The sequence below is a fragment of the Sminthopsis crassicaudata genome, chromosome 1 (assembly GCF_048593235.1).
Source record: "Sminthopsis crassicaudata isolate SCR6 chromosome 1, ASM4859323v1, whole genome shotgun sequence".
NCBI classification, from domain to species: domain Eukaryota; kingdom Metazoa; phylum Chordata; class Mammalia; order Dasyuromorphia; family Dasyuridae; genus Sminthopsis; species Sminthopsis crassicaudata.
The window spans coordinates 129772816-129785471 of NC_133617.1; the positions used below are offsets into that span (position 1 = coordinate 129772816).

The window sequence follows — 12656 nt, forward strand, 5'->3', positions numbered from 1 at the left end:
CCAGAGAATTTGAGTTTAAGACATAGCCAAATAGGTTCATTAGAATTCCAATGGACTTTCTCAAAGCCTGATTTTCCAGAGCTTTACTTCAAAAAATCATAAATGAAACTATATGATAGAATAGAGAAATAGTAATAAAAGGGAGTAAGAGCAAAATCGTTTAATATATAAATTCTAAAAAGAATGTGGTTGTAGGGGCAGCTAAATGGCACAGTGGATAGAGCACCAACCTTGAAGTCAGGAGAACCAGCTTCATATACTTAATATTTCCTAGTTGTGTGACCCTAAGCAAGTCATTTAACACCAACTGCCTCAGAAAAAAAAGGAAAAGAAAAAAAAGAATGTGGTTGTGATGAAGCCTCCAACAGGTACCCTCCCAGATTGTATCAACTTCTATGAATCTATCAGGGAAGGTCTATTTGGTCTTATGAAAATATAAGTAGAAATCAGTAATAATAATATCTAATATTTATAGCAAATATAATATTAAATATTAAATAATATTTATAGTGTTTCTATTTGATCCTCACAACTCTTGAGATAGGTGCTATTATTATCCTCATTTTATAGAAAGTAAACTAAGACAAAGATTAAGTGACTTGGCCATAAATCACCCAGATGTTTCCTAATCTGGATTCCAATTCAAATCTTCCTGACTTAAAGTCCAAAGCTCTTTCTACTATTTCACTTGAGTCATTACAGCCTAAATATTTTTTTTTGCAATCATCATACAAATGGGACCATACCACAGAATTAGCTTTTCTGAAAACCATTTAGGAAAATAGATTGAAAAAGGAGATATTTTAAGTAGGAAACAATTAGAAAGTTATTGTAGTGCATCAGGGAAGATATGGACTTGAAAAAGAATTAAAATTTTATAACAGCTCTATCATAATACGGTACTGCCTTCTTAAAGGACTTTAAGCTCTAACAATAATCTGATGTTTATAGCTTTCAAAAGCTTCATGAGCTAGTCCTTATTCTATGCTTTTAAGCACTATTTGGTAAGAGAGACTGGTTTATTAGTCAGAACTGCTGGCACCTGCCTTCTAGCCTTTAAAAGTTAACCACTCCACCTTGTTTACTATTGTGGCATGTATCACTAATGAAGATAGGAAAATCAGGAAGAGTAAAAGGAGGTTTTCAAGAGGAAATTAGCTGTCTTTACAATATTGTTTTATATAAGCTTTACTTAATTGATTGGTCTATCTAGCTATCTATTTGTTATTTATTTGTTTTAAGTGTTTACTGTGATTTCACAGGAATGGGGGAATACCCAGAGAGCAAACTCCAAGGTACCACACTAGGTAATGGAGGTGAATATTTTAGCTTGATCTGTCACAACTCTAAATTAACTGTTCTTTCCATTGTATCTCATTGCTCTATCCATTAGATTCCAGGCAGAACAGAGATGGGAGAAAATAAATATTTGTTGAATAGAATTGAAATTACTTGCTTACTGAAAAATTCCTACAATAAGACATTGATGTCTATTTCAGGTATAGGAATCTGGCAATTCAGAGCTTGATCATCCATGTTCCTTGACTATTTTCTTATCATTTTGTAACTCAATGCATCTTCTAGGTGATTCTGATCTCTGCTAATATGGGTGAAAAGCCTGAAATGTAGAGTGAGAAAAGACAAAGTCCAGAAAATCTGAAATTTTTCTTTATCCTGAAGAAAGGAATAATTTGGAGTTTACATGCTGTCTTTTGTCTAAATCTGATATACTTAAAAGTAAATGTCTATTTAATTCATTAGTACTTGGTCTTAGTTGGTAGTTTTGAACCTGAGATATCTCTACTGTGAAATTATTTGGCTACATAATAAAAGAGTTTTTTAAAAGCCTCATACTTTACTAATGCTGTCTTTTTACCAGTTTTTGCTTATCTTCAGCATTCACAATGGGTTTGAAAAAAATGAAAATATTTCTGCTAATTCACTGGGGCATGGAAACTTTTACTTGTGCTATTGCTAAGAAAACACTTTTTCATTTCCTTTTCTATGTGGGTGCAAATCTCATCAATGGCATAGTAACATGAAATCTAACTTTCAATGAATGGAATTATTCCAAAAATAAGAAATAAAAACTCTAAATTCCATGGGAAACAATTATTGGCTTTGGACTTTGTCATACCAGGAATAGTTTGAAGATTTTTATAAAAGGAAGGACTAATTTGTTTCTACCATATAGAAAAATGAAAAAAGTCTATTAAAACTTGCATCATAATCAATAAAATGTATAAAGCTCTTCCGATATTTTAGTTATTAACTTAACTTAATATAGTAGAGCATTGGATAGAGTCCTGGACTGAAAGTCAGGAAAACTAGTTCAATACTAGCTTCAAATACTTACTAGATATGTGATAAAGCCACTTAACCTCTATTTGCCTCAATTTCCTTAATTGTAAAATGGGGATAATAATAATATCTATCTCCCAGGATTATTGTAAAGATTAGATGATATGATAACTGTAAAGCCTTTAGTACAATTCCTGGCATGTAGTAAGAAGTATGTAAGTATTAGCTTTTATTATTGTTATTATTGTTGCTGTTGATAATAATAATGAAAACTATTCAAGTTATTTTTGTTTTATTCACATAGCTTATCTCAAAGAATTTATTGAAATATAGAATGGTATACTTTTCTAAAGAAAACTTTCACTAAAATGTAAAATTCCAAAAATAGAATTAAATGTGAAGCTACTATGGCTCAAACTCAAAAGCCAAAAGAATTAGAGGAAGAAATATGTTGATCTCTAGGAGCAAGATACAGCTAAAGTTTTATTTTGAGATTTCTGAGGTATAAGGTTCTTCGGGAACCAGGTACTGAAAACCACAGTCTCTTGATAGCAACATGATTGATGTTTCATTCCTATGTTTTTATTATAGGAAAATGTCAGTGAGAGCAAGGATGACAATGACATCCACAGCAGATATTTAAAGAGTATTTTCCAAAGGGTAGAATAAGTCAAACTAGATATAAAAGCTATCTTGTTCCCAGACTATTGAGAGTTGTCCAGAATTAGTTTGGCATATTCAGACAAGGAATGGTTGAGTAATTTTTGCCAGGGCATTAGTTCCTTAATGTTGATACTTTGTTAAATGATAAATGACAATTAAACACAAGGTTCATTATTTCAACTGGCAATTTACCATCAGTCAAAAAGCATTTATTATTTATTATTTACTGTTCTAAGCATGTGTTAGATTCTCGAGATACAAAAACAAATAATGGAACAATTCTAACTCTCAAGTAACTTAAATTCTAACAGAAAAGAAAATAAGTAAATAAATATATATATATACATATTTGTACATATATATATATATATGTAAATATGTATTTGGAACAAATATAAAATATATAAAGAATCAAATATGATAGTTAAATATAAGATAGTTTCAGAGGGTAGAAAAGTATCACAAAGACCATAATGTTTGAGTTGCATCTTAAGGGAAAAGAAGGATTCTTTGCAGGCGGAGTGAGAAGGCAATGTAAGTGGTCCCAGTTGGAGTTTGGAAATAGAAGGTCACATGTGAACAAAAAAAAGAAGACCAGTTCATCTAGATCTCAGATTGTGGGAGGGGGAGTGAATGTTCAATGAGGCTGAAAAGATAGGTTGGGGCCAGATGGTAAAGGTCTTTAAATGCTAAACAGAGGAGTTTGTGTTTTATCCTAGAAGCAATAGACAGTCACAAAATTGATTGAGAAGAATGACATGGTCATATCATGGTGCTTGAGAAAACCTGTAGCAGTAATGTATAAGGAGGCCTGGAATGGAGAGACTTGAGGCAGGGATACCAAATACAGATGCGTGGCAATAGTCTAGGTCAAAGATGATAAAGGCTTAAATTATGGTTATAGCTGTATTAATCAAGAGAATGGGTGAGATGTCAACAACATAGAGGTAAAAATGACAAGGTCTGACAAATGACTGGATATTTGGAGTGAGGAAGAGTTAGTAAAATCAATAGAAAATGAAAAATGAAATTATTAACAAAAACTGACAGAAACTGGAGTAAGGGACTAGAACTGGATATATGAATCTGCAAATTATCTACATAGAGGTGACAATTAAACATATGAATTCTGAATAGGTTGCAAGAGAAAGAATGTAGAAAGAATAAAAAGATTAAAATACAGACTGGCAGAATGCTTACAATTAATGGACATATTATGGATGATGAATCAAAGGACATGTAAAAGAAACTATTAGACAGGTAGGAGGAGAACCATGAGAGAGTAGTAATAATAATAGCTGGCATTTATATTGGCTTTTAAGATTAGTAAAGTGTTTACCAAATGTTATATTATTTGATTTTCATGACAACCTTGGGAGGTAAGTAGTATTATCCTTCCCATTTTTGAGCTGAGAAAACAAGTTAAGTGTCCTGTTCAGGATAACACAGTTAGGAAAATTGTGAGATCAGATTTGAACTTGATCTTGACTCCAAAAAGTTCTATTTGCAGTGCCACTTGAAAACCTCTAAAAGGCAGGGAGAAAGTATCCGGTAGGAGAGGGTGATCAGATGTTAAAGTCAGTGTCAAGAAGCATGCCAAAATATTGAAAGGAATGAATAATTTAAGGAGAAAAAATAGAGACATTAATTTTAGATTCATTTTTTTCTGGGATTTAGTTGAGAAAGGGAGAAATAGAGGAAAACAGTTGAAGGGAGTGGATAACAAGTGGTCTTTAATGGATTTTTAAGGATGTTTGAAGACAATAGGTTAAAAACCAGCAAATGGGGAGGAGAGAGAGAGACAAAGAAAAAGAGAAAGAGAGAGGGGGGAATGGAAGAAGGGAGGGAGGAAGAGGGAGAGGGAGAGGGGAAGAAAAGAAGGGATGGATGGATGGAGGGAGGGAGAGGGAGGAAAGAAAGAAGGGAAGGAGGGATACAGAGAGACACACAAACACAGAGAGAATGATTGAAATGAGAGCATGAGCTATTTTATTTTCTTTTTTTATTCCAAGTATTGAGCACATTTCTGAGTATAAAATAATCACTTAATAAATGCATACTGTAGTTTTATTGTTGTAGTTGGAGAAGATGGAAGGATCAAGGTCCAAAAAAAGTATTTGTTTCGGTGAGAAGAGCCATCTCATTGTCAGACACTGGGAGAAAGGAAGAGATAGTAGGGAAGATCTTTTGAGAAAGAAAGAAAGAGAGCTCAAATTGAATGATCTCAGTTTTCTCAGTAAAGTACTTGAGATGAGAGAAAGGAGGGGAAAAGGTCTTTAAGGCTTGAAGAGAAAGTAAAGCTTTGAAGTAGCTAAAAGAATTTCTCAGAGAATTAAAAATCAGATAGACTTTGAAAATGTATCTTTAACAAATATGGCTTTCTCTGATTACTAAATCCTAATAAAAATAAAGGAATACTATATAATGGTCAAGAAATGGGGAAGGGAAAACTGAACAAGAAATAGAGTAAAGAATCTAGAAATATCCCATACTGCTTCAGACTAGAATCATTAGAATCATTAACTTACACTATTGAATTAACTTAATTATTAACTTAATCATTAACTTACACTATTGAAAATAATTTGAACCTAGTTTACATTTATTTCTTGGTGAGAATGAGAGGTTACAGATGGACAGACTGCATTATATTTACACTCATGAAATGTTGAACACTGGAGTAAGGCCTCTGACATTGAGGAAGACCCTCTGTGGTGGTTTTATGGAAACTACCCTGGAATAAAATCACACAGTTAAAAAAACATAGATGATCTGTCATTTGCCTTAGGGGAGGATCATCTATACCAGTGAGTCTGAAGTATGCTTGCTGGCAAGTCAAATTAATAAGAATTTATTAAATGGCTACTATGTGCCAGGCATTGTGGTATGTGATAAGAATAAAAAGAAAGCAAATAAGAGTTCCTGACCACATCTCAATTATTCCTTTTTTGTTTCTGTCTTTATAGGGATACAAAAAAAGATAAAACATTTTTAAAATCCCTGCCCTCAAGGAGCTCATAGTACCATGGCAGAAATATGCAAACAACTATGTGCAAATGACTTATACTGGATAAAATGGAGATTAAAAAAATGAAGGGTTCACACTAGCATTAAGAGAGATCTAGAAAGAAAGGCTGCTTACAAAATGTGTGATTTATCTGATTTCTGAAGAATGCCAAGGAAGAAGAGGGAGAGACTTTTAAGGATGTAGAACTGCCAGAGAAAATACAGAGTTGAAAAATGGAATGTCTTGCAAAGAGGAATGAGATGGAAGAAGAATTCATAAAGTAGGAATGAATTAGATTATGAAAACCCTTAAAATGGTCTTTCTATTTAATCCTGGAGGGAGTAAGAAACCGCTGGAGTTTATCAAATAAGAGAGTGATGATCAGTTTAGGGATTTAAGAAGATCATTTATGATAGCTGAGTAGAGGATTGTAGTGGAGGAGATGAGGCAGAGAGAACAACTAGAAGCTATTTCAATAGTCCAAATTTAAAGTAATGAGAGCTTTTACTAGGATGATGACATTTTTAGAAGGAGAAAAGAGGGCATATATGATAGATGTTATGAAAGTAAAATCAACTTGGGAACTGATTGTATATGGAGAGAGTAAAGGACAAAGCTTAACTTGAGAGACAAGGAGGATGTACTTGACAATAATAAGGAAGTTAGAAAGGGGAGAGAGTTTTGAGGGAAAGATAATTAATTTGGTTTTTGATGTGTGGTGTTTGTAACTAAATAACTAAGTGCCCTGCAAATGAAGATAAAACTTAGAATAATTCAGATTCTATATTAATATTAAAGAAAGATAAAATAGAATATTTTATTAAATTTTATTTTTTTTCTTTTCTAAACCACCTTTACAGATCAGAATAATATTAATTTTAGCTTTCAGAGAGTACAGAATTGAAAAAAATGAGGAGGGAATGTTAAGAAAGAAAAGCACATTTCTACCTGCTGTTGGAACCACTTATTCATGAAGCAGATTTTTACTGGATTTTGCTTGTATTGTACCATTCAATATGAGGGGTGCAAAAAAAGGGGAAAAAAGACTTTGTTCTTCAGTAAAAAAAATGGGGTTCAAGAGGTTAGATAGTCATGGTGATATGACAGAGAAAGGGTGAGAAGTTTGGGGAAATTCCTTTTCTCTTTTTTCTTTCAACCCTCCCTTGACCTCCAAAACAAACAAACAAACAAAAAACCAAAATTATTATTTTTATTTGGCGTGAAAAAAATCCCACATTACAAATGAAGCGATAAGTATGAACTCTTTACTTATCCAGATCCAGGCCTTATATCCAAGCAAGTAATTAAAAATAAGAACTTACTTGGGTAAGTTCCCAGGAATTCTTGGAAAGTTGTTGATCAAAAGGATAAAGAATGGAATTTTACTTTTCTGGCCAGGTAGAGAGAACAGTCAATCAATTAATTGACTTTTAATTAATCAACTAATCAAGAAGCATTAATTAAATACTTGTCATGGTCCACACATTATAATAGGTACTAGTGATACAAATACTACCAGACCTCAAGGATTTTATATTCTAAATAAGATAAAAAAATACACTGGCTAAATTTTAAATGATTTAAATATATATCATAAAAATGAATACAGATATAAATGTATATTTATGTGTTAATTTGCATTTATGGCAATAACCATACATAAGGAATACACTCGCATACATAATGCCTTAAAATAAGAAACTAACAGACAAAATGGACACATACCTTCTCCTTTAATAGTCAGTCGTGTTGCTCCATTTATGCTGCCATATTTAGGTAATATTTCTGTGACTTTAGAAATAGTCTTATGGCCATCTGAAAGGTAGTCAAATGATAATGTAAAAATATCAAGCACTAAATTTCTATCATTAATCAAAAGTCTGGCACCTACATTGCATACTACAGTTATTTAAGATAAAGAAGCACTGAGATTATAGAACTGGCTTGAAAGCCAGGTAAATATTATTTCCAGTTTCATTAGTATTTGCTATGTATGTGAAATTTATTTTGACTTAATAAATAATATTACCTAATGACAAATAAAACAGTCCCTGTTCTCACATTCTATTAGACACAATTTTTCGTTATTATTCTTAATTGGCAAAGAGCAATTATTAAATGATATTTAATTTCACATGACACTTAGCCAAAGTATCTTACAATCATGTAACATAACATAAAAATGTGAAGAATTTAAGGATAAGCATGTATTGGAGTAGGAAATGGAAAAATTAACTATGAGATTTCAGTTAAATCAGGATAGAGTTAGAGTTCAACTTTGCGTTCACATAATTTATTGTATAATGAAGATAAGTCTGGGCAAACATCTGTAAAGTGTTTGGTCATTACAGAAGAGAGGCATAAATAAGTTTAAAATTTTACACACACACACACACACACACAATCAGAGCTTCACAAAAATGAATTAGGTTAGTCTCTTTGAATCTTTTTCCAGTTAGAAATCTTATCTGAGGTGTTCAAGGGAGAATATGCTTTAATTTAATTTGTTTTTTGGAGGATATCTGAAATTTCATTGGTGAAGGAAAAATAACCCAGTAAATGCAGCATGAACTTCTAGTCCTTTAGTGTTGTCAGAGACTCCAAGAATTTAAGTGACTCAGATGGAACAATATTATTTCAGAAATAGGATTTGAATACAAGTCTTCTTGAATATAAAGCTGTTTATCTACCAAGTTTTGTATGTACTAAATTTTACCTATGTGCTAGATAACAGATCTGAAAAAAAATCATGGACATTGCCAATGAAAGTAAAAGAAATCAAAAATCTAGAAGAAACCTGTCATTAGACAAAACAACAGCAACAAAATCAACAGGTTTAATAAAAGTAAACACAGCATTTTTTAAATTTGCAAATGAGAATTTAATATATGAAGATCAAGTAAAAATGTCACCAGTACTAGGTCCTTATTGTAATACTATACCAAAATCATCACTTAGAGATAGGGATAATTTTACAAAATTCTGAAAGAAAATGAAATAAAAAGTATTAAATGGTTGGAAAATGGGACATAAAAGAGTAAAGAAACTATAAGTAGTTTAATATTAAGAGGCTATATTGACTACAAATATTTAAGTATATATCATATGTGTATATATATTATATATGTACATAGATATATAGAAACCACTTTTATATAAACACATTACTATATATATATGTATATATATATATTATATTAAAGTTTTCAATAATAATAGCCAAAAGACTTTTAATTTGGGTTGAAAGTCCTATCTCCCTCCATGTGCTATACTTTCCTTCCTCCTTTCCTTTAGAACTCTGGAGCTGTTTAAACTATATTTATTTCTCCAGATAATGTATAATCAAGGATAGGAAACCTAGTACTTGTGACTACATCTTATCTAGACCCATAATGTGTCTCAAATTTATTCTTTTACAGTTATCTGGCCCTGCACTTCACTCCAATTTCTTATCATCAGTCTCTTCCCAGACCTCTCCCTGGTAACAGTCTGAGGACACCAGGCAATCTGCCCTGATAGTAACTGACACATACCTTCTCATTGCTCTCCAGTGCTATTGCTAGTTTACCTTTGTTGTGCCTTAAGAGGACTTTTGGAGGTGTGAAGTGTACAAATATTCCAGCCAAACCTACAATTCCCCAGTTGCTCTGACTAAATTAAGGTTAAACAGTGAGGGAAATTTTAAATAAATCAATTACTAAAAATAAATAATAATAATAATTAAAAAAAAAAAACCTAATATAAACCGTCTCTGACTTGAGCCTGAAGTTTTGGGGAAAGCGCTTTAAAGTCAGAGGATAATGGGATCAAGTTCTGCCTCTGATGCTTACTCCCAGTGTTATCTTGGGCAAGTCATTTAATCTTCATAGGTCTAAGTTTACTTGTAAATACAGAAGTTCTCCTACGTGGCCTTTAGGTCTCTTCCAGCTCTACATCCATCATCTCCCGTGCTTCACACTCATACTCATTCCTCTCCGGTAGTTACTGCTCAGACACCTACAAAGCTGGTGACCAAGTTAATGTCCCAACTGCCCTCCAGATCCCCAGCCAAAGCTTTCTTTTCTATTTTTCTGACTTCTCCCGGAGTTTTCCTTGGACTCCGAGCTTCCTTCTCTTTCTGGCAGTATTATAGGTGATGGAAAGTTTCCGTTTCTTGCCCGGATGACGGTGGGAGAGAAGTAGGGGGAGAGGGAGGAGGGTCGTGGCTATAGTATGTCCACCATGCGGCTGCGCCCACCCCAATTCTCTCCGAATTACCTGTGCCTTGCTCCGATGAGCGGAGGAGCAGCGCCAAGAGGTACAAAGTAGCAACCACACTCTGGTGCTTCATGATCGGTTCGCTATTACGAATTGATGTTAGGGCCGCTGCTGGGGTCTGCGCCCCGAGCTCCCTGTCAGCCTCTGGCAGCTGAACTAGCGGTTCTCTAACGAGTTCCACACCTAGTACCTAAAGCACACTAACTGGGATGTTCTCACACCCTCTCCGACACTGGCACACATCCGCAAACCGCCCGTCCCCGCCCCATTTATGTTCCAGCCACTTGCTTTCAACCCAACCACTAATAAACAGCTTGCCATGCTGATAACAAAGCATTAACAAAGCTTTGCAGATCCCTGGGGAAACAGAGCCCAGTTCCTGACACGCTATCAGTCCATTCCTGACTTACCCAGCACCAGAAGCACTAAGTACCGGTGTTCTTAATTTATGCTGAGTTCTCCTTCACTCTCTGCCTTAACTGTCCACGTTCTTTTATTTTTAGGCCTTGAAACTGAAAATTTATTTTAGCTCTGCTGGTTAATCTGACACATCGAAGACACCCATTGCACCTGTTTATATACGTTATATACGCATATAACTTTTTTGCAATATTAAAAAATGATAGAGAGAGAGAGTAGTGTAGTGAGTAGAGAAAGATAAATCAGGAAAATCTGGTTTTGAATCTCCTCTGACACATACTATGCAGAGCCGGACAAGTCTCTTTTCAAAATTTTATTTACTTATTTTATTTTTAATTTGTGGAATAATAGAAGCATTTCATTAATGTAGTATAATTTTTAAAAATGACTGTACATTAAACTGCAAATCTATTACTGTACAACTTGCTATTCTTTTAAAAAATGTGGGCAAATGTCTTAATCCCTATGAAAGATGAAAGATGTCAGACACTGGCCCCAACATAAAGTGAAGCCTGAACAAAATAAAAATGTGATTGGAAAATATTTAATTAAACAAAAATAAAACAGAATATAGATATTGTTAATATATGGCTTTCTTTTAAAAAATGTTTTACTTGTTTTATTAAATATTTCCCAATTATGGGTAAAACATTTTAAACCTTCATGTAAAAAATTGAGTTTTAAATTCTGTCTCTTCCTTCTGCCTTAAGAAAACAAGCAGTATAATATTGATCATATATCAATATGAAGTTATGCAAAATATAATGTTGTATAAAGTCATACAAAATGTAACACTTTATGTGATTTTTCTAAGTTGATATGCAGCTTGCAGGGATTCAAGTGTATGGCTTATTGACTTTTCTTCCTTCTTTCTTTTTGAGTTTGATATTAGTGCCCCAAATAATTTTTTCGTACTAGAAACTTCCAAGGAGATAGAGATGGACATTTGTAAAGGGAGTTTCACTTATATCAATGAAATAATGGGTAAAAAAAAAGGATGACCTAGTACAATTTGTCATGTTTCTTTGGGCTGGTGACATTTTAATTATCTTATAATAGCCTTCACTCAAGGAATAGGACATTTACAACTGAATAAATAAACTAACTGAAAGGAACTATATGATCTGGCTACCTCCTCCTCTGCAGTTGTAATAGGTCCAGTCTAAAGCAACAAAATGCTCTCCCTGTTTTCAGCATGCTTGACTTTAAAGGGAAAGGGTGGTACACCCTTTAGAATTTTGGCCTTCCTGCCCACAGATCAACTGCCTGGCATTCCTGATTGTAGTTATTGATTGATATGAGCTCTTGATCTAAGACTCTTAAGGGGAAATAGGCTCATTAGGGATGAAGACTTTTCAAGAATGAAATTCTGGAAATTCACAAATAATTATTACATGGATTAGATAATTTCTACGATGCCCTTTAACACTAAAACCTGAGACATGGCAAAAATTACAGAATCTCGTTTTGAAAAGTCCTCCTGGAAACCTAACTGAATCTGTATAAGTGAACAGGAATTCTTTCTATAATTTTCCCAAGTGGTGATTGAGCCTCTTTTGAAAGACTGAGGAAAGAATGAAGGCGCTTCCTCCTGTAGTCCAGTCATTTTTCTTATATTAGGTCTGCATCGGCCACTCTGCCACTTTCACCTAAAATGAAGTTTTAGAGTGGGAAAAATGGAAGATCTAGAGTCAAAAATTCAGTATTTTGATATGAATCCTGGCTCTGCTTCTTATTTTTTGTTTGATCTTAGGTATATCACTTTATCTTTCCAGACATCAGTTTTGTCTTCAGCAAAAGTAAGGGTTTGGACTTAATGATCCTTTCTACACTAAATCTAAGATCCACTTACTCTTCCTGCTACTTTGTCACTACTATCACAGAAACACTAGGTGTCTATACATGAGTAAGAATTATTTATAGTTTTCTTCATTTTATAGTTTGTCATTTTTCATCAAATATCTGGCCTTTTGGAAATGAATCCCTTTGTACTTGGTCCTTGAAAAAC

General features: G+C 33.5%; 1 protein-coding gene across 3 annotated transcripts in view; it reads right to left on the reverse strand.

The window, feature by feature from the left end:
• Positions 1–10487, reverse strand: part of PKHD1L1 (PKHD1 like 1) — a 168776-nt gene extending 158289 nt beyond the window's left edge. For 2 of the 3 annotated variants that reach the window (XM_074266929.1, XM_074266920.1), the window contains exons 1-2: positions 10229–10486; positions 7697–7786 (exon numbers count right to left, since the gene is read on the reverse strand). In XM_074266929.1, the coding sequence (XP_074123030.1) occupies positions 7697–7786; positions 10229–10301 (163 nt within the window). In that variant the 5' untranslated portion in view covers positions 10302–10486. Of the gene's footprint in view, positions 1–7696; positions 7787–10228 lie in introns of all 3 variants that reach the window. The other variant, XM_074266936.1, reaches the window with a different exon arrangement.
• Positions 10488–12656: the final 2169 nt, after the last annotated feature.